Source organism: Sclerotinia sclerotiorum, genomic scaffold (assembly GCF_000146945.2).
Source record: "Sclerotinia sclerotiorum 1980 UF-70 scaffold_2 genomic scaffold, whole genome shotgun sequence".
In the NCBI taxonomy this organism is placed as follows: domain Eukaryota; kingdom Fungi; phylum Ascomycota; class Leotiomycetes; order Helotiales; family Sclerotiniaceae; genus Sclerotinia; species Sclerotinia sclerotiorum.
In genome coordinates this window covers 1,907,057-1,926,241 of record NW_001820834.1, presented here as the reverse complement: position 1 = coordinate 1,926,241, position 19,185 = coordinate 1,907,057, and the positions used below count along the sequence as shown (strand labels likewise).

At 43.2% G+C, this 19,185-nt stretch overlaps 4 protein-coding genes across 4 annotated transcripts; 3 read left to right on the top strand and 1 right to left on the bottom strand.

Moving 5' to 3' along the window:
* Positions 1-620: 620 nt before the first annotated feature.
* SS1G_01810 (predicted protein) lies at positions 621-1,226 on the top strand (the record flags this gene model as incomplete). Its single annotated transcript, XM_001597564.1, has 3 exons — positions 621-868; positions 951-1,118; positions 1,184-1,226. The coding sequence occupies 3 exons, from the start codon at positions 621-623 to the stop codon at positions 1,224-1,226; spliced, it is 459 nt and encodes a 152-aa protein (XP_001597614.1).
* Positions 1,227-1,453: 227 nt separating this feature from the next.
* On the top strand, positions 1,454-4,288 carry SS1G_01809 (hypothetical protein; the record flags this gene model as incomplete). The annotated part of the gene is made up of 5 exons (XM_001597563.1): positions 1,454-1,886; positions 1,942-2,396; positions 2,456-2,486; positions 2,567-2,871; positions 2,921-4,288. 5 exons carry the CDS (start codon positions 1,454-1,456, stop codon positions 4,286-4,288), a joined length of 2,592 nt encoding a protein of 863 aa, XP_001597613.1.
* Positions 4,289-4,676: 388 nt separating this feature from the next.
* Positions 4,677-6,160, bottom strand: SS1G_01808 (hypothetical protein; the record flags this gene model as incomplete). The annotated part of the gene is made up of 4 exons (XM_001597562.1): positions 4,677-4,743; positions 5,020-5,048; positions 5,582-5,754; positions 5,962-6,160. The coding sequence occupies 4 exons, from the start codon at positions 6,158-6,160 to the stop codon at positions 4,677-4,679; spliced, it is 468 nt and encodes a 155-aa protein (XP_001597612.1).
* Positions 6,161-7,754: 1,594 nt separating this feature from the next.
* SS1G_01807 (hypothetical protein) lies at positions 7,755-17,826 on the top strand (the record flags this gene model as incomplete). Its single annotated transcript, XM_001597561.1, has 10 exons — positions 7,755-8,419; positions 8,470-9,528; positions 10,046-10,375; positions 10,791-12,745; positions 12,797-14,277; positions 14,328-14,948; positions 14,996-16,567; positions 16,627-16,701; positions 16,801-17,651; positions 17,715-17,826. The coding sequence occupies 10 exons, from the start codon at positions 7,755-7,757 to the stop codon at positions 17,824-17,826; spliced, it is 8,721 nt and encodes a 2,906-aa protein (XP_001597611.1).
* Positions 17,827-19,185: the final 1,359 nt, after the last annotated feature.

Sequence of the window (19,185 nt, the reverse complement as noted above, 5' to 3'; positions counted from 1 at the left end):
CGGAGTTTGGTGCTTCATGCAGAATGAATGGATTTGACTGTTCAATTTGATGGTATGGTTGACGTGTTAGTTGCTGTAAAGAATGTGTCTATTTCAATGTTGTTTCGATGATATCTCCATATTTTGAGAATGTTGATCTTATTGCACTCGAATGTAACGAAATATATTGATAGTTGTCATTCTGGCGCTACCATATTCTCCGATATAGGCAGGTACATGCCTATAAGCGATCCCAGTTTAGGCTTTCCTTCCATCCTAACTTTTCAATTGACCACCGACTTGCCTGCACGAGAATATTAAGGTCTTGTATAAATAACAAGATTTAACCAAACCTCCCTCCGCCATGTTTTATCAATTGACGAATGAATTTTATGACTAGGGAGATATAAGAATCTAAGAGCGCCGCATCAATGCAAGCACACCTATTCGATATCTTTGTACGTGACAGGAGACAAATCACGATGACTAGTACTGTCACCGGGAGTTTGCAATGTGATGGCTTCGACTTTACGGAGCTCCTTTAGGGACCCTTTTAATTGCCGTGCCACCAAATTACTACTACTGTTGTTCAAAAACGGAGTTTATGTACTTCCAGGTACAAAGGCTTCAGACACTTTGAAATGTCGCCGCCGCTGCTGGGAGCCATTGTTATCTCGTTGCCATTCTTACTTTCCTCCTCACCACTCAAGTACTCTCGATTTTTAATGGGAAATCTGCATAGACAGCATCTCCGGAATACATGGAAGCCAAATCAAAGTAAGGAGTGTCCTTCATTCGGAGTTTTGTACAATGCTAGAAATCCGGCGTTGGTTTTTCATGCAAACGCAGTATTGCTGTTATTCCACCTTGCTGTTATTCCACACACAGAGTACATGTCCGGATCCATCCAGGCTTCACTGGATTTGCAGCTGAGCTGTCATGTCATGCATCAACTACGAATAAAAATATAGCTCATCTGGAGAAAATGTTCCGCCTGAACCAATCATACGAATATACCAAAAGCTTCTTGAACCCTACAGCATGGTTATGCCAACAAATGGCACGGCAATGCACATATTCGAGCTGCAGGGTCCACACAGCAGCCTCTCGTATCAGCCAAAAGCTATACGTGAAACACAGTGAGTACCGATGGCGATATCAAACATACCCCATAGATCTCTTTCCTTGACTGACAGACACATAGAAACTTAATAAGTAACCAAAACCCACAATTTGATGAACATTGACAGAGACCTGTTACAATCAAATTCACTGCCAGCATTGCCGCCCGTATCGACGGTGAACATTCACCAACTTCATAGGTCGAAGCTGTTGACCTACCCCACCAGAATCACTCCACCAGCCCACGAAACCCCACTATAGGTACGAGTACACTTTCGTATCTATATAACTGACCAAGCTCATCCTGAAAGCTTCCTTCAAACCATCATTCAGGTCATAAATATTGCTCAATATGTCTCATTTTTTACACGCTGCTGAATCTGCCATCGGCGGTCTCGTACATGAAGTCGAGAGGGAGTTCTCCAAGATTGTAGGTCTCTCAGACGGCGAGAAACATAGTCACACTCATATCGGAGAGGCATGCCATGCACTTCACATACATGGAAATAAGAACAGATTTGGCAGTTTCGCCCCACCAAGGTCTGGTCATGACATTAAATGGCACATCGATGGGTGTGCATACATGTGGGCGATCTCTGTTGCCTTGGAAGAGGCCCAAGAGAGTATCTGGATTTTGGACTGGTGGCTCACGCCCGAACTTTATTTGAGAAGACCGCCGTCGGCAAATGAAGAATATAGACTTGACCGCATGCTTTTGGCTGCCGCTGAGAGAGGTGTGAAAGTTAACATTATCATTTACAAGGAGGTTACCAAGGTGTTGACATGTATGTTTAATCCTCATTTCTGGCCACATATCACCTGGACTAATCATAATCTCAGTATGCTCTGAGCACACCAAGAAGGCTTTGGAGGTCCATCCCAATATCTCAGTGTTTCGTCATCCTGACCATATTCCAAGTGGCATTCACGTTGAATCAGAAATTCTCACCGACTTGCAAAATTTCAGCCTGAAAGATTTCGATCTTGCCAAACTTCCCGAAGATAGCATCAAGGCATTGTATGGGGCCCGGAATGATGTTATCTTGTATTGGGCACATCACGAAAAACTCTGTCTCGTTGATAGCAAAGTCGCCTTTATGGGAGGTCTCGATTTGTGCTTTGGTAGATGGGATGTGAATCAGCACCCAATTTCTGATGCTCACCCAAGTGACTTGGATAATATTCTCTTCCCCGGTCAAGATTTCAACAATGCGAGAGTATATGATTTCCAGGATGTTTCAAACTGGCAAGATAACAAGCTTGATCGTACAAAGTATTCTAGAATGGGTTGGTCCGTATGTATTACTAGATTATAAATGTGGCGCTATAAGATAAGTACTAACTTTCGTTGCAGGATTTGTCCATGTCATTGACAGGACCAGTTGGTAAGTGAATCTTCTGAAATATCAATACTTCTGAAGATATTTGCGACCCTTCAATAATTACATTAACTAACGCTTCTAAGTCGAGGATCTCCGAGCTCATTTTGTCCAAAGATGGAACTTCGTTTTCAGGGAAAAATACAATACTGAAGATACTAGATATACATCATTGTCTTTGACTCCTAATGAAATCCCTGATGGGTACTATAATGAAGACGGCTCGAATGTCACGTCAACTACAGAAGGTGCAATCTCAGACACAATCCACCGTGCAGGAACCTTCTTCGGCAGCTTTGGGGGTAGTACCGATAACGGAAGCGATCGAAATGGTGTTTCTATTCAACTCGTAAGAAGTTGTACTGAGTGGAGTAATGGAGTAGCCACCGAGGTAATTCCATCCATGACAATACATTGATGCAAATTACTAATTATAATAGCACTCCATCGCCAATGCCTACATTGAGATTATTGCTCGTAGTCAACATTTTGTCTACATTGAGAATCAATTTTTCATCACTGCCTGTTCCGATAAACAACATCCTGTCGATAACAAAATCGGAGCTGCCATTGCAGAGAGAATCATTCGTGCTTATCGAAATGGCGAGCAATATAAAGTTATCGTTTGCATGCCAGCCGTACCTGCTTTTGCTGGCGATCTTAAGGGAGATGATGCCTTGGGTACTCGTGCAATCATGGAGTATCAATATAACTCCATCTGTCGTGGTGGTAACTCTATTATGGAAACAGTTGCTAATGCTGGGGTACCCGATCCAAAGGAGTACATCCGATTTTACAACTTGAGAAACTACGATAGACTGAACGATAGCAGTACAATGTCTCGAGCTGAGGAAGAAAGTGGCGTCAGTTATGAAAGTGCTAGAAAAGAGCACGATGACATTGTTGGTGCTGGCTATGGTGGTTACGGTGAAGAAACTGGTGCTCGTTCAGGTCAAAGAAATTACGAGTATGACGAATATCAAAGAGTCGCATCTCGCTCGCAAGAATACGACACAGTATCAACGTGCTACATGGATAATGGACCATCCCTCACCTCCATCCCATGGAACGGCACTCCGGAGGCGGAACTCGATGCCTTCGTCAGTGAAGAACTCTACATTCACACCAAACTCCTCATCGCGGATGATCGCGTCGTAATCTGTGGATCCGCCAATCTCAACGATCGCTCCCAACTTGGCAGCCATGACTCTGAAATTGCCATCGTGATTGAAGATCACGAGACTGTCGATTCATATATGAACGGCCGAGAATTCCAAGCCTCCAGATACGCTACTTCACTCCGCAGACAACTTTTCAGAAAACATCTCGGTATGGTCGCACCTCAGGATTGGACCAGGCCAGATGCAAATTATATGCCCATCAACAAAGACCCCAATGATTATGACTGGGGCTCCGAATTCGATCTTGCAGTTCAAGATGTATTCTCCCCCGAGTTTGTCGATCTTTGGAACGGCCGCGCTGCAACTAATACTGAAGTCTTCTCGAAAGTATTCCATGCGATTCCCGCGGACAATGTACGAAACTGGGATGATTACAATGAATTCTACGAACAGTATTTCGTATCCCCTAGCCCAAAGGATACAAAGGAAGAAGATAAAGAGCCTGCGAAATATCTTTACGGACATGTGGTGAAAGAAGAATTCCCTGGTGGTGTGGAGGAGGTTAAGCAGGAGTTGAGTAGGGTTAGGGGAATGTTGGTCGAGATGCCCTTGCTGTTTATGGATGGGGTTGATTTTGCAAAGGAGGGTTTGAGCTTTAATGCGATCACTGAGACGATTTATACTTAAGGGGGGCGGGGGTTTTGGATATATTGATAATTTTGAGAGTGTTGATGTTGGAAATTTTTGTGTCTATTTAGGTATAGCATAGGATAAATAGATGATGGGTTTCGATTTTTAATTTTTTTCGTTGCGTTTGCATTTGTGTATGATCAAGACCAATGTTAGACCTCTACATGAATTCAACCTGTTCTCTTATTGACGCAGCTTATTGGACGAGATCCAAGACTCCTACTATCCATTCCATACAGCCTGTTTGATCATACTCCTAGAAAACCATGACAAGATGTTTTTTGATCGTGATGCTCAAACGTTATTCAAAACTTTCGACAGTTTCCATTAACAAAGGAGAGTTCGTGCTCTGCGATGGGATCATAACTATTCTTTTGAGGAACTTTTAGATTCCTACTCGGATGAGAAAGATCTGGATAATCTCGGTGAGGATGTTGTAGCTGCTGAAGTACCTAGAAAGCAAAATTATCTATTCTTATTAGCTTTTTTAATTTTGAGGCTCAAAATGTAGGGGTTTGGAATCAATAGTGCTTTGCTCATCGTTTTTCTCCATCATGGGTATCGATACGAAATAAAGGCATGACATCAATTCTCAAAATAAATTTGGGTGGTCTCAGTCTACCTCTTCTTCCTATTGGCATTTCGTTTTCGGGAAAGCATTTGTGACGAAAGAAAAAGACATCTTGATATTCATTGCCTTTCGAACGAAATACTCGAATTAGTCCTACGCATCATTGACTTCTGTGATACTCGAAACCTACTACAAGTTAATACGACACTTTTTAGAAGATATAGAGGAGACATTAGAAATCTACCAGCGAAATATTAAGAGTCGAGGTTCTGGGCTCGCAGCGAGACTGGTTTCGCGCGATCGATCTGTCCCTCGTTATATTCTTGGAAAGATTAGGTTTTCAAAATGGAGTCGGGAATGAGGAAAGGTCCATACAAGATCTTTCTATGAAAGCGGGAGAGAACCTGGAAACTTGCTGTTGATTTGAATGATCTTTATATGCGGTTCAAGAGTCTAACCGCGTTCTATGTGGTGATAGTGTTATATCTCAAGGCTAGATACCATTAGGCTATGTTTCAAGTTGCCTAGCCCAAAAATATGACTCAGAAGGTTGTCCAGAGTTGACCCATGGGTATATTTTTGGATAATAGATCTCGAATTTGTACTGTCTCTCCACCTTATAATGTCATTTTTTCAAATCGGAGATCGATCTCCGGCCTAAGTTTTGGTTGTAGAAGATTTCCAGCGATAGCTGGCCGAATGAGCAAATTATTTCTAACTGCGCTACATTCTTCAATATGTAGAAGTGTTTGCATTGTTTGTAATTCGTCAGTTGTGAATATGTCGACAACTTTGAATTCTGGGAACGCAGCAGCAGTGCCTGGGCCCATAGCTGCACTAGGTATGGTAGCGATGGGATCCAAATGGCCAAGAATGTCAGTGACAGGGGAAACTGCAACAGCACCAAGGTAATCAGTAATTGGGGAGATCGCATTTCTCTCCGCCGTAGGCCATGCCGCACAGCCTCCTTGTGAATACCCAATCACCACAAAGTTCTACGAGAGCTGTGGAGATGCTTGTCGCAGCTTTAATAGAGTAAATAACATTATTTCTGCCGCAGGGCTGGCCATGTATTCATGGACGATGGGCTTCCATTTACTATCGAGTTCCACATCCAAACCTGCGTAATCGGTAGCTACAATAACATAGCCTTGGAGCGCCACTGGAATGGCGCCAAGAAATGCTCCCACAGATTGTGGAAATGGGAAGGTGCGCATTCTGCAGAGAGTCCAATGGTACCATGTGCCCATGCAACCACCTGATAACCATCTGGTTGGTTGCGTGGGGACGTAGGTCATAGTATGTAGGCTGAACGGGAACGAGATCACCATTGATTTTCTTGGACTGGTATATGAAACGGGATAATGCGGTACTGGGAGGAAGAGCGTACAAGGAAGCATTGTCATCCTTTTCAACCTTGATGGGTGTGCCCGCAGAATAATTTGCTGTGTCATCAGGAACTTTGTAGAAAGTGTCGGCCTTGATTGAGCCGTTGGACTAGCTGGCATGCTCATAATCAAGGGTGGCCATTCCTCCGTTGAGCTGACATAGTGGTGCCAGATACTGGTTGAGTTTCCATTGTGAAAATCTGGGTTGATGATGTGTTGCAGTGATGAGAACGACCGAAAAACACAAAAATAGACATAGACGCCGGAACAGAGACCAGTATACGTTCATGGGTATCACAGCGCAATTTACGACCGGAGGAAGTGGTCCGAGGAGGCTTGTCAAAAAATTGTACTGATAAAGTGTTATGATGACGTCTTGAAAAACTGGAAGATGATGGCTTACGAGTGCAGGAACTATCCAAAAATCAATATTACACGGCATAACCAGGCAGTAGAGTGATCAATCATATTTGCAGCAGCGAATTTAGCTGAAGAAGTCGGCGTGCGGCACATTCGTGCAACAGCAGTGAGGGCATCGGTACTATATCATGATAATAAATGAGAAGAATATTGATACTGGGTATTTGACCTTTATAGGGTATTACCCTACCCTAAAAGATATAACAGGGTGATTATCTGATGAAACTGGGGCGTACGGGTTTACTCCGGGTATATATCGTATGATCATTCTATATAATCATCTCAAAATCTGATTCTTTTGAATTATAATAGAAAATCAAAATAATCACATATGTATATGTATTTTACTAGATCATCTGACTTCAGATTATCTTGTAAATAATCTTGGTGTTATAAATGTTATAACTCTATATAAATCTAAACCTCATATGAATTTCATATACAATACCCGGCGGATATACCCTGCACCCTTGGATATTTATCCTAGCCTATAGGGATACAACAAAATAATCATCCGGCGGATCCCCCTAGAGTACTACCCTTTGCCCAGCCCTGAGATTCGATACAAAAATCTTAAGATCTTACATTTTTCCGCTTTTAAACTATATGTGCTGCATTCTAAGTGGCCCGTTTGCATGATTATACAGATCTCGGATCTCATTTCCAAGTTTCTTCACAGCTGCACAGCTGCTTCATGCATTTTCTCACATGCATATCAATCAACCTTATTACGTGTCGATACTTTTCCGTCCGATAGCAATTTGATATTTGGATGGATCCAATGTCAAAAGTACCCCGCAGTTCAACGTATGGCGTAACTACAATGTCGCATTTATCTTTGAGGGTTCCTGGGTCCAAACCTATCAAGCAAAAAGTATTTGCTATATATCACATCGCAAGTTGGCTTCCTAGTAGTCAAGTTTGATCATCTATTTCTTTCTGAGTTGTTAGTCTCCCGAGTTATTTGTCTCGTGAATTATCAGTCGCCCAAGTCCTTAGTCTGCTGAGCGGCCTGGCAAAATAACTACCTTTACCACCACAGCCCCCCTCTGTCAAGCTTCATACCGCAAGGGCAAATAAGAATATGACTCAAAGTAACTGTGAGCCTATTGCTATCGTCGGGGTAAGCTGCCGTTTTCCGGCCGGTGCCAACAGCCCTGAGGAGCTTTGGTCACTTATTTCACAAGGAAAGAGTGCTTGGTCAGATGTCCCCGCCGACCGTTTCAATTGGAAATCTTTCCTACATCCATCACCCGATGTTGTTGGCACAATCAACTCCCGTGGCGGTCATTTTATCGACCAAGACATCCGCACTTTTGATGCCGGATTTTTTGGGATACCGCCAGCAGAAGCTAATGCAATGGATCCTCAACATCGCCTTCAACTAGAAACGACCTATGAAGCGCTAGAGAACGCCGGTATTCCAATTGAAGCTATTCGAGGTTCTTCTACGTCAGTATTTATTGCCCTGTTCAATAAGGATTACGATAGGATGATGTTTAAAGATACCAATGACATTGCTAAGTACCATCTACTTGGTTCCGGTGAAGCCATTGTATCAAACCGCATTTCATATACATTCGATCTTAAAGGTCCCTCTATGACTTTGGATACGGGGTGTTCCGGAAGTCTTGTAGCCTTACATCAGGCATGCCAGGGACTTCGTTCTGGAGACACAGATATGGCTCTGGTTGGCGGGACAAGTTTGATCTTGAGTCCAGATAGTATGATCCCAATGAGTCGTATAGGGTAGGTGTACATTGAGTATTTCATATCATTAACTAATGTGATAATGGCAGTGTTCTTGATCCTAGCGGTAAATCCTTCGTCTTTGATGATCGAGGTGCTGGTTATGGACGTGGAGAAGGTGTTTCTACCATCGTTTTGAAACGACTTCAAGACGCTGTGGAAGCTGGTGACCACGTTCGAGCAATTATCCGAAATACAGGAATAAACCAAGATGGGAAAACAGCAGGCATCACCTTACCCAGTCAAACGGCACAGCAGGCTCTAATCAATCAAGTCTTCAAGCAGGTGGGACTTGAGCCACGTAGCATCAGTTACGTGGAAGCACACGGTACTGGGACCGTCGCCGGAGATTTGGCTGAAACAAAGACTATTGCGAATGTATTTTGCGCGGAAAGGAAAGAACCTCTTTTTGTCGGATCTATCAAATCCAACCTTGGTCATCTTGAGAGTGCTAGTGGTACTGCCGGACTTCTGAAAGCTATCAAAATACTTGAAAAGGGTCTCATCCCCCCCAATGTCAACTTGAGGAATTATAAAAAGGGACTAAATCTAGGACAGTCCAATATCCTCGTTCCTCTGAAGCTTGAAAATCTTCCTATTGATAAAGATGGGAAGGCTCGGGTGGCAATAAACAGCTTTGGCTATGGAGGTACAAACGCGCATGCCATTTTGGAGTCTAGTACTATGATGAGCCCGACGGCGGACACTGTAGCTCACGGTGCAATAGCAAATCCAATTTTACCTCTAGGAACTGAACCGGAACAAACGCAAACGCCAAGTGCTCTAGGGGTCTTGACGTCAGCTAAACTATTTTTACTATCTGCCAAGTCTAAGACTTCTTTGATTGGAGCAATTGAAAAGCTTCGAAGCTGGGCTATGATTTCGAAGACAAAATCTTCAAATAATCAGTTTGAGAATCTTTCCTACACATTAAACCAACGACGATCGGTATTTCAATGGCGTTCTAGTATTGTGGCTGCAAATCTTGAAGAACTTATTGCAAAATCAGACCAAGCCATCTGCAAAGCAACCAAAGCCTCCACTAATGTTCGTGTTGCCTTCATTTTTACGGGACAAGGCGCTCAGTGGGCGTCAATGGGGCGAGAATTGTTTGTTGGCCATTCTATTTTCAGACAAAGTATGCACGCTTCAGACCGGATCTTACGAGATCTCGGCTGCCCATGGAGCTTGGTTGAGGAGCTCTGTGTGAACGAAGTGAATGACTTCAATTCAATTACTACTGTAATAAAGAACTAGGCGAACGCGAAAGAGACTAGCTCTTTTAGTAAGTCTATATAAGACTTACTACTTTCAATATGTAGCTAGCTCTTTAGACAGAATACAATTAGACATACAGGACCTACATAATCCGTGGGTGCTACGTCTTCCGTATCCTTCTCGTACCAACAAGCTCTTTGAGATCGATAAATCGCTTTCTCGAATAAATCAGAGCAATATTTCTCATCCTGCAACTACAGCTCTGCAAATTGCTCTCGTAGACCTGCTTCGTTCTCTTGATATTGCTCCTTCGGCAGTATTGGGGCATTCGAGCGGCGAAATCGGAGCGGCATACGCAGCAGGAATTCTTAGTCACGACGTGGCGATCAAAATCTCATACTATCGTAGTATCGTTTCTGGAATCAGCAAAAAGACTCTTGCAATGAAAGGCGCTATGCTTGCAGTCGGTCTCGGCGAGGACAAAGTAAAACCGTTTATACAGACTCTTTCAAGTGGCAAAGTGGTAATTGCATGTAGTAATAGTCCCACAAGTACTACGATATCTGGAGATGAAGCTGCGATCCTAGAGCTGCAAAGAACACTCGAGAATCGCTCAATTTTCACGAGGAAGCTCAACGTTGATACGGCATACCATTCACACCACATGGAAGTTGTGGCTAGTCAGTATCTTAACATGCTGGCGGGACTTGCGCATAATGATGCAGACTATAATATTCTGTTCGTTTCATCCGTCACTGCTGAAAAAAAAATCCAAGAATTTCGGACCTGCGTATTGGGTGGATAATTTAGTTTCTAAGGTTCGATTTTCTGATGCATTAAATTTTCTGTGCCAGGCGGAGCTTTCAGAGTCTATCACTTCCTCGAAATATATACTGGTGGAGATAGGTCCACATTCTACCCTTGTGGGACCTATTAGTCAAGTAACAGCACAACTAGAATATGGAAGCAATACTCTGCAATATCTCCCGAGCTTGATCAGGAATCAAGATTCAACACGTTGCATGCTCGATTTGACAAGAAAACTCCATGAGTGTGGCTACGCAGTCAACCTAAAAGCACTTCAACATTTTTCCGGGGGTATGATACAGCCTGACGTACTGGTTGACCTCCCTACTTACTCGTGGGATCACAGTACTCAGTACTGGCATGAATCTCGTTTAAGCCTGGAGCACCGCTTGCGTGATAATCCCTATCACGACCTTCTGGGGGTTCGCGTCGTAGGTGGGACACCATACAACCCTCACTGGAGACATCTAGTCAGCATTGATACATTACCATGGCTATCTGAGCATGTTGTTGATGGTTCGGCAATATTTCCAGGAGCTGGCTATTTATGTATGGCTATCGAGGCCACGAGAGAGCTTGCGCGAGAACAAAAGCGTCATTATGGCACAATTGTTCGATACATTCTGCGAAATATTTCTTTCTCGAAACCTCTTACAATTCCTTGTTCGCCAAATCGCGTCGAGCTGCAGCTTGGTCTTAACTTAGGCAAGAACAAAAATGAAAGGGCATTAATGGATTGGATCGAATTTGGGGTCAGTTCCTACCAACAAGGCATCTGGAAACAGCATTGTTCCGGTGCCATCAAACTCGAATTCTCTGCGCCAATGGATGAAGTTGACCAACTGAGGGAGGCCGATTTTATAGCTCTTTCCGTAGAAGAAATGTTGAAAGAATGCACAGAGGGCAGCACTAAACTCATCAAATCATCCGATTTCTATGAGAAGATCAAAAGTTTAGGCAATAGCTATGGGCCGAATTTCGCGAGTATACGCGAACTAATGGTCGGTGAGTTTCACGCCACAGCTAAAGTATCAACCCCCGCAATAAGCGAATGCATGCCTTCGCATTTCATGCAACCACATGTTGTTCACCCCGCGACGCTAGACGCTATCTTCCAAACAGCACTGCCTCTTTGCCTCAACCACTGTGTCAACGGACCTGTGATGCCAATTTACATTGATCAGTTCACCGTCGAGTCCAATATATCAGCTGCTCCCGGCCAGGAATTCCGTGTGGCGACTAAGCTCGATCCAACCGGCCCAAGATCTGCAATTACAAATAGCTTGGCATTTCAATCAGGCTTGGATAATGAGTCAAGATGCGTTGTTACTCTTTCAAATGGGGAACTGAAAGGGCTTGGTGATTTTCGCCATAAAGGGACCATTGAACGAACATCGATACGGAATTTTACACACACAATACAATGGAATGTCGACATTGATTTCATGACAACAAGCCTGTTTAAACAATATATGGGCCCTGTATCGAACGAGCTGCGAATGCAAAAACGACGTGCAGCGATTGACAAAGTAGCTGCTCTTTATATCCGGGATTTTCTCAATGGCACCAAAACTATCGGTTCCACATGTCCTAAACACTACACTTTGCTGTTACAGTGGATGTATAAATATACAAAAACGGAGCACTATCATGAGATTATATCGAAAAGTCTTGGACAAGATGTGGATAGCATTTTATCTGAGGCACGCACCGGTATTGAGGGCGATTTCTTGCGTCATTTAGGTGGAAGACTAGAACAAATTATGTCCGGAATATCTGATCCCCTTTCATTGATGCTGGAGCAAAATCGACTAGAACGATACTACGCCAATGAGTGGCTCTCAAGAGCGTCATTGCATTTGGTCAAATACCTGGAGTTATTGTCCTTCAGGCAGCCGAACTTGGTAGTGCTGGAAATCGGTGCTGGTACAGGAGGTACCACACTTCCTATTTTGCAACAGCTAGGAAACCCCAATAATTTCACCTTCAAAAGTTATGACTATACGGATATTTCTTCTGGTTTCTTCGAGGCCGCACGATCAAAGTTTCAAAACTGGTCGGACTTACTCGTATACAAGACTCTCAACATTGAAATCGACCCACTTGGACAGGGATTCGAGGAAGCTTCGTACGATCTCATTATTGCCTCGAATGTATTGCACGCGACAAAATGTATTACTAAAACTTTAGATAATGTACGAAAGCTCCTAAAACCCGGAGGAAAGTTGGCGCTTATTGAAATCACCCGATTCAGTCCAATGGACAATATTACTTTTGGTCTTTTGCCAGGATGGTGGGCAGGTATGTACTATTTCTCCGAGGTGAAGATTTAATACATTAACCCGATTACAGGCATCAATGATGGACGCCAGGACACCCCGATCCTGTCAGTTTCAGAATGGAACGACGTGTTACTTCGAGCTTCATTCAGTGGTGTCGAAGTGTCGGCGACAGACTTCGAGGGCCCTGCTGGCTCATGCGATCTAATCGTATCAGCATACAACCCAACTTCCGGTGACTTAAAGTATGAAATCAAGATTTTGGTTGGGGCGGCGCTGTCAGGAGCCGAGAGCCCCAGTAAAAACATTCAATCCTTCGCCTCGGATGCATTCCTTCATTTTCAGAAACAAGGGCTTACAACATCGTTTTCTTCATGGTCACAACCGGAACCTGAGGACTCTGGCTTGTATTTGGTTATAGATTGCAGTGATAATCCATTGCTAGTCAACCCGAGTCAAGAGACGTTTAGAAAAATCACTCGCCTTGCAACTCAAGGGGCCCGGATCTTATGGGTTTCAATTCCTAAGGATTCAGATAATTTCTCGGCCAACGCGGAGACCTCTCTGATCAGTGGGTTTGCCCGTGTTGCGAGAATGGAAAACGAAAGACTGAAATTCTCAACACTTGACGTTCAACAAGCTTACTCATCCCAAAAGACAGCGATTTTGACAATTATTTCTGAAATCATAATGAGGCTAGGAGCTGTCAACAAATATCCCGAAGAATCAGATTATATATTTCGAGATGATCAAATCTACATACCTCGGCTCATTCCTAACGACTTCTTGAATGCAGTAGTCACTTCACATACGTACAATCCTCAATTCGAGCTTGGTGAGTTTAGACAGTTGGACCGCGCATTGAAACTACACGTCGAAGCACCTGGACTTCTCGATACTATGGTGTTCCGAGATGATGAACTGAAAGATAGTCCACTTAGAGATGATGAAGTAGAAATCCAGGTCAAAGCATGCGGTGTCAACTTTAAGGACGTATTTGTTGCACTTGGTCAGATGAAAGCAACAGATCACATGGTAGGTGAATGCTCAGGCATAATTTCCTCAGTTGGCGCAGGTCTGAGACATAGATTCAAAGTTGGAGATAGAGTCTGGTCGCTTGCTGCGACACCATATGCCAATTTTGCCAGATCCCTCGGATGCACTGTCTATCAGATTCCAGACTCTATGTCATTTTTGACTGCCGCTTCTATACCTGTTGTCTTTACTACTGCTTACTACTGCCTTGTCAACGTTGCGAAACTTATAAAGGGACAGACTGTCTTAATTCATGCAGCATCTGGTGGAGTTGGCCAAGCAGCGGTTATGATAGCAAAGAGTATTGGCGCTGAAATCATTGCAACGGTAGGAAGTGTCTCTAAATCTGAAATGCTTGTGGAAAGATACAAAATTCCCCAGAGTCATATATTCTCTAGCCGGTCGCTCAACTTTCGTTCAGGTATTCATCGACTCACGGGTGGCAGAGGGGTAGATGTTGTACTGAATTCTCTTGCTGGGGAGGCAATGCAAGAAACATGGCAGTGCATCGCTCCAATGGTTCGTATCAACTTTCAGTCATGTTATCACAGCTTTGCTAACAGTTGTAGGGTACATTTGTTGAGATTGGAAAAAGTGGCATATACCAGAGACAAAATGTAAGCCTGGAACCCTTCGAGAGAAATGTCACTTTTGCATCAGTCGACATGACTCTTGTGGTCAAATATCAGCCAGAGAAACTTCTACCCATATTCGAAAAATTGATGGAAATGTTCAACAATACAGACATTAGTCCTGTCTATCCTATTATGGAAATGCCCATCGGTCATATCGAACAAGCATTTAGACTTATACAAGCTCGAAAGCATATGGGCAAGATAGTCTTAGATACAGATACATCCAATCTCATTACCGTGGCATCTCCTGGCCGCACAACCCTGTGTCTAGATTGTGATGGGACGTACTTAATAGCTGGTGGCTTAGGAGGCATTGGAAGAGTCATCGCAAAGTTCCTCGTCGATCGCGGGGCAAAACACATTCTCATATTATCCAGGACATCTCATGAAGAGAGGTCGAAACCTCTCATGACTGAGATTGAATCATTGGGGGCACATTTTAGGATTATCACCTGCGACATCTCTAACAAGAAAGACTGCTTAAAGGCGATTACCATTGCTCGGGAAACAATGCCTAGCATTCAAGGAGTTATCCAAGCTGCGATGGTTCTTCAAGTAAGTCTTTTGAGTCGTTAATTCCTCCATAATACTAAGAAATCTAGGATCGGACACTTGAGAAGATGGGAGTCGATGACTACAGAGCTGCGGTGAATCCTAAAGTTTCGGGCACTCAGAATCTTTTGCATTGTTTGAACATCGATCATTTAAACTTTTTTGTCATTCTTTCATCATGCTCTACAATTCTTGGAAACACAGCACAGGCAAATTATTCAGCGGCTTGCAGCTTTCAAGATGCAGTCGCTCAACTGCATGGCCAGGCATCTTCCACTTCACGAATCAGCTCATTAAATTTGGGCATGATTGAAGGGACAGAATCATTAGAAAAGGTTTCCGACAACGCGATGAAACTGATTCGACAAGTTTGCGTACCCGTAAAGATCGAGGAGTTTCTCTCGCTTCTGGAATTTTCTATGCGACCCGAAGCTCGTGAACCCCAATTTGCCCAAATTGCAATAGGTATAGACAGAGAATCAGTAAGCAACAGAAAAGGTGTCGAGCTTCAGCAGATTTTTAGCCATCTTCCAGTTTGTGCATCCGGTGTCCAGTCTACTCCTTTGGTAGCTACAAGGAGTATTGAAGAGGAACTTTCCACAGCTCAAAGCTTTAACCAAGTTCAATCCATCGTCACTACAGCGATTTCTAAAAAGTTATGCGCGCTTGTTGCCTCTGATTTCAGCGATATCGATATCAATGCTTCTATGGAGAACCTTGGTTTAGATTCTTTGATCGCCATCGAGCTGAAAAACTGGATCAACCGTTCATTTCATTCGACATTGCAAACCTCAGATATTTTGGATGCACCAAACCTCTATTCGTTGGGCCAAAATGTGTGTGAAAAGTCTGATTTAGTCATGAAGCACCGTAAATTGAAAGCCGGTGAGGATGGGACCAATGATGGACATGAAGACGCTGTGGTCGAAATTCTAAGCGGAACCACAGGTCTCCCCCGACTACCACTACCAGAATTGGAAAGCACGCTCAGTTTCTACGAAACATCAGTAAAAGCCTTATGTTCTGAAAGAGAGCTTCAACAATTACGCACAGCAATCATAGAATTTCAGGAACCAGGATCCATTGGTACAAAATTGCAAGATCGTCTACGTGAAAGACAGAATAATCCTCATCTTGAGTGTTGGCTGTCTGATTTGTATTGCAAACATGTATACCTAAGAAACAGGCCTTCTATATCACCGCACGAAAACTTCATGGCAGTCCATGCTCAATCAAAAATGCAGCATGGCCAAGCTAAAAGAGCTGCGATTGTGACTCTCGCGGCGATGAAGTTCAAGGATGACTTTGAAGCTCATAAAGTCCAACCAGTACTACTAAATGACCAGCCCATATGTATGGACGCGCTAAACTGGCTGTTCAATGCGATTCGCGAGCCATGTTTAATGGTCGATCGAATGAAAAAATACCCGAGCCAAGATTACATAGCTGTCTTGAGAAGAGGTCGCATCTACAAAATCATCATCCGCGACTCTACTGGCCAAAGGGTAGATATCTATAAACTGGAAGAAATTTTCCAAATAATTATTGATCTCGGCGCAGTGAAGCCGCCTCGCAAATCAATAGCTGGTATGACTGCTGACCGGCGAGACAGTTGGGCCAAGGTAAGTGTCCACCGTACTTTAAAAATTTGGTGAAAGAATATTTGGACTAACGATCCTAGATGCGCAAAATGATTCGAAGTGGCCCCCTGAATAACTCCACTACTATTGATATGGTGGAAAATTCCGCTTTCGTGGTTTGTCTTGATGACGGCAGCCCGAGTACAACAACAGAACGGAGCAAACAATTTTTATTAGGGGACATTTACAACAGGTGGAGTGATAAAACTTTACAGTTTATTGTCTGCACCAATGGAGAGTCAGGTCATATCTTTGAGCATTCAATGATTGATGCTCTACCTATCTCAAGATTTGATGCTTCAATCAGGAAAGCTATTCTTTCCCACGATGAGAGTTCATACGAACTGACTCGGGGGCAAAATGGCGTTAACGACGAAACTCATTCTCATGGTGCAGGCCATGTTGATGGCACAAATGAAGTCAAAAACAGCGACAGCCAAGAGTGGTACAAGGAGTATCAATACATCACAAATGCCGAGCTAGACTTGCATCTTGCCAATATTAAGGAAGAATACGAAAAATCGTATTCACCAAGTGAAACCGAAAGCTTTACGGGGAATCATTTTGGTACCCTGTATTTACGCAGCCATAATGTACCCCCAAAGTCTGGCTACCAAGTTATTATCCAACTCGCATCTTTAATGTATTTTGGTTACCATCCTCCTTCATTTCAGACCATCTCCATGGGCTTGTTTAACAAGGGTCGTGTCGAACTCATTCAATCAGTTCTACCTGAGATTTTAGCCTTTACTCAATCAGCATTCAACGAAGCTTTGCCAATTCCGGAGCGCCGGGAGCTTTTTATAAAGGCTGCAAAGACTCACGCAGCTACCATGATAAAAATTTCCCGCGGCCACGGCTTCGCAACTCATCTTTATGCTCTTCGTGAGGTTTTGAGAGATGGAGAAGAAGTCCCAACACTTTTCAATCTTTCTTTGTACTCAAGAATCCGTCCTGGAAAACTCTTGACGGATAATGCTAATAGAAGGGGAATAATTCGGGAAATGGCCATTACAATGCCTGATCCAGAAAATGTTCTTTTGCATTATGAAGTCCATGATCAAAAGTACGTATAATTTCCTTGTTTTACATGTAATTGAACAGTAGACTGATTCTCAAATGTGAATAGATGTGATTTTAGTATCAAGGCACCTCCTGGAAAATCAATGGTCTTCTTTCAAGCTATTGAGAAGGCAACAGTTCTTGTTCGAAGATTGCTAGGAGATCCGTCAAGAGTATAGCTTCAAGCTTCGGCTTGTAAATGCGAATGTGTTTCAATTGAGATTCTAGGAGAAGGCAATGTTTATCCAGATGCCATGTTAAATTAATTGAATTAGTCTGAAATGCCAGTCTGTACACGTGACAAATGGTATGAGACTCAGAAATGCCGTAGAGTATGTCTTCTACGCTCATTACGACCCGGAGGATTCAATATCTCCCCATTTATCACGTCGTTTCCGGCAATATATATAAATCAACTTGAGAACGGATCCACCGACCCCGTGTTACAACGGCTATCTTCTATGCCGCGTCACATGACTAAACCAAGGTAACGTGATTAAAGTCACGTTATGGACCGCTGAGGAACGCTGGCTGTCCAGGAACGCTGGCTGTCCAGGACCGCGCAGCGGTCCTGACTAGCCATAGGCATGAAGGTCTATATAATCAAGATGGATTCCCTTTGTATAGAGCTTCGTGCTCAAGATCAATCATTTAGTATACTCTACTATTAGTTACGAATTGCATATCATTATTGTCATTACTTAAGTCCCTGCTTGACGCCTAGTTATAAACCACCTCGAGAGCCTGGAGCACTTCCACGTGATCTAGACGGCAAACCTCGTAACACCCCGTAGGACTTCCACCAAGTCTAGTACCCCACTTTTCGGCCACCCCCTCTTTTTGGTTACCCTTCTATATCAAAAATCGTGATTTTCATTTATTAATAACTTTATAATTAATATATCGAATTTGATGAAATTTGAATTATAGATTTTGAAACTTTCAGATTTTTCGTAATTTTATTGATTGAAATATAAATAATTGAAATTATGATTTTCAATTTGTATAGAATTTTGTAACGAGGGTTGCCGTCTAGATCATGTGGAAGTGCTCTAGACTCTCGAGTTAGTTTATAACTAGGCGTCAAGCAGGGACTTGAAGTAATGACAATAATGATATGCAATTCGTAACTAATAGTAGAGTATACTAAATGATTGATCTTGAGCACGAAGCTCTATACAAAAGAAATCCATCTTGATTATATAGTCCTTCGTGCCTATGGTTAACTAGGAATCGTCGTTCCTGGGAACGAGCGTTCCTGGTTGTTCCTAGGAACGTTCGTTCCTCACCGTTCCATCACATGTTTTATGGTCATGTGACATACTAATCGTTTTGGACGTAACATATACAAAGGAAATCCGTCCTGACTATATAGACCTTCATGCTATGGACCTTCAGGACCCCGAAAGGTCCTGGACCTAAGAATATGTTGGACCTTTATTTTTTCGTGCATGTTATGTAGGGTCCATCACGTGGTAATGGGCTTGTGGAGTCCGACGTAACAGAGAGCTTCTCTGTGACGCCTCACACCTCCGGGT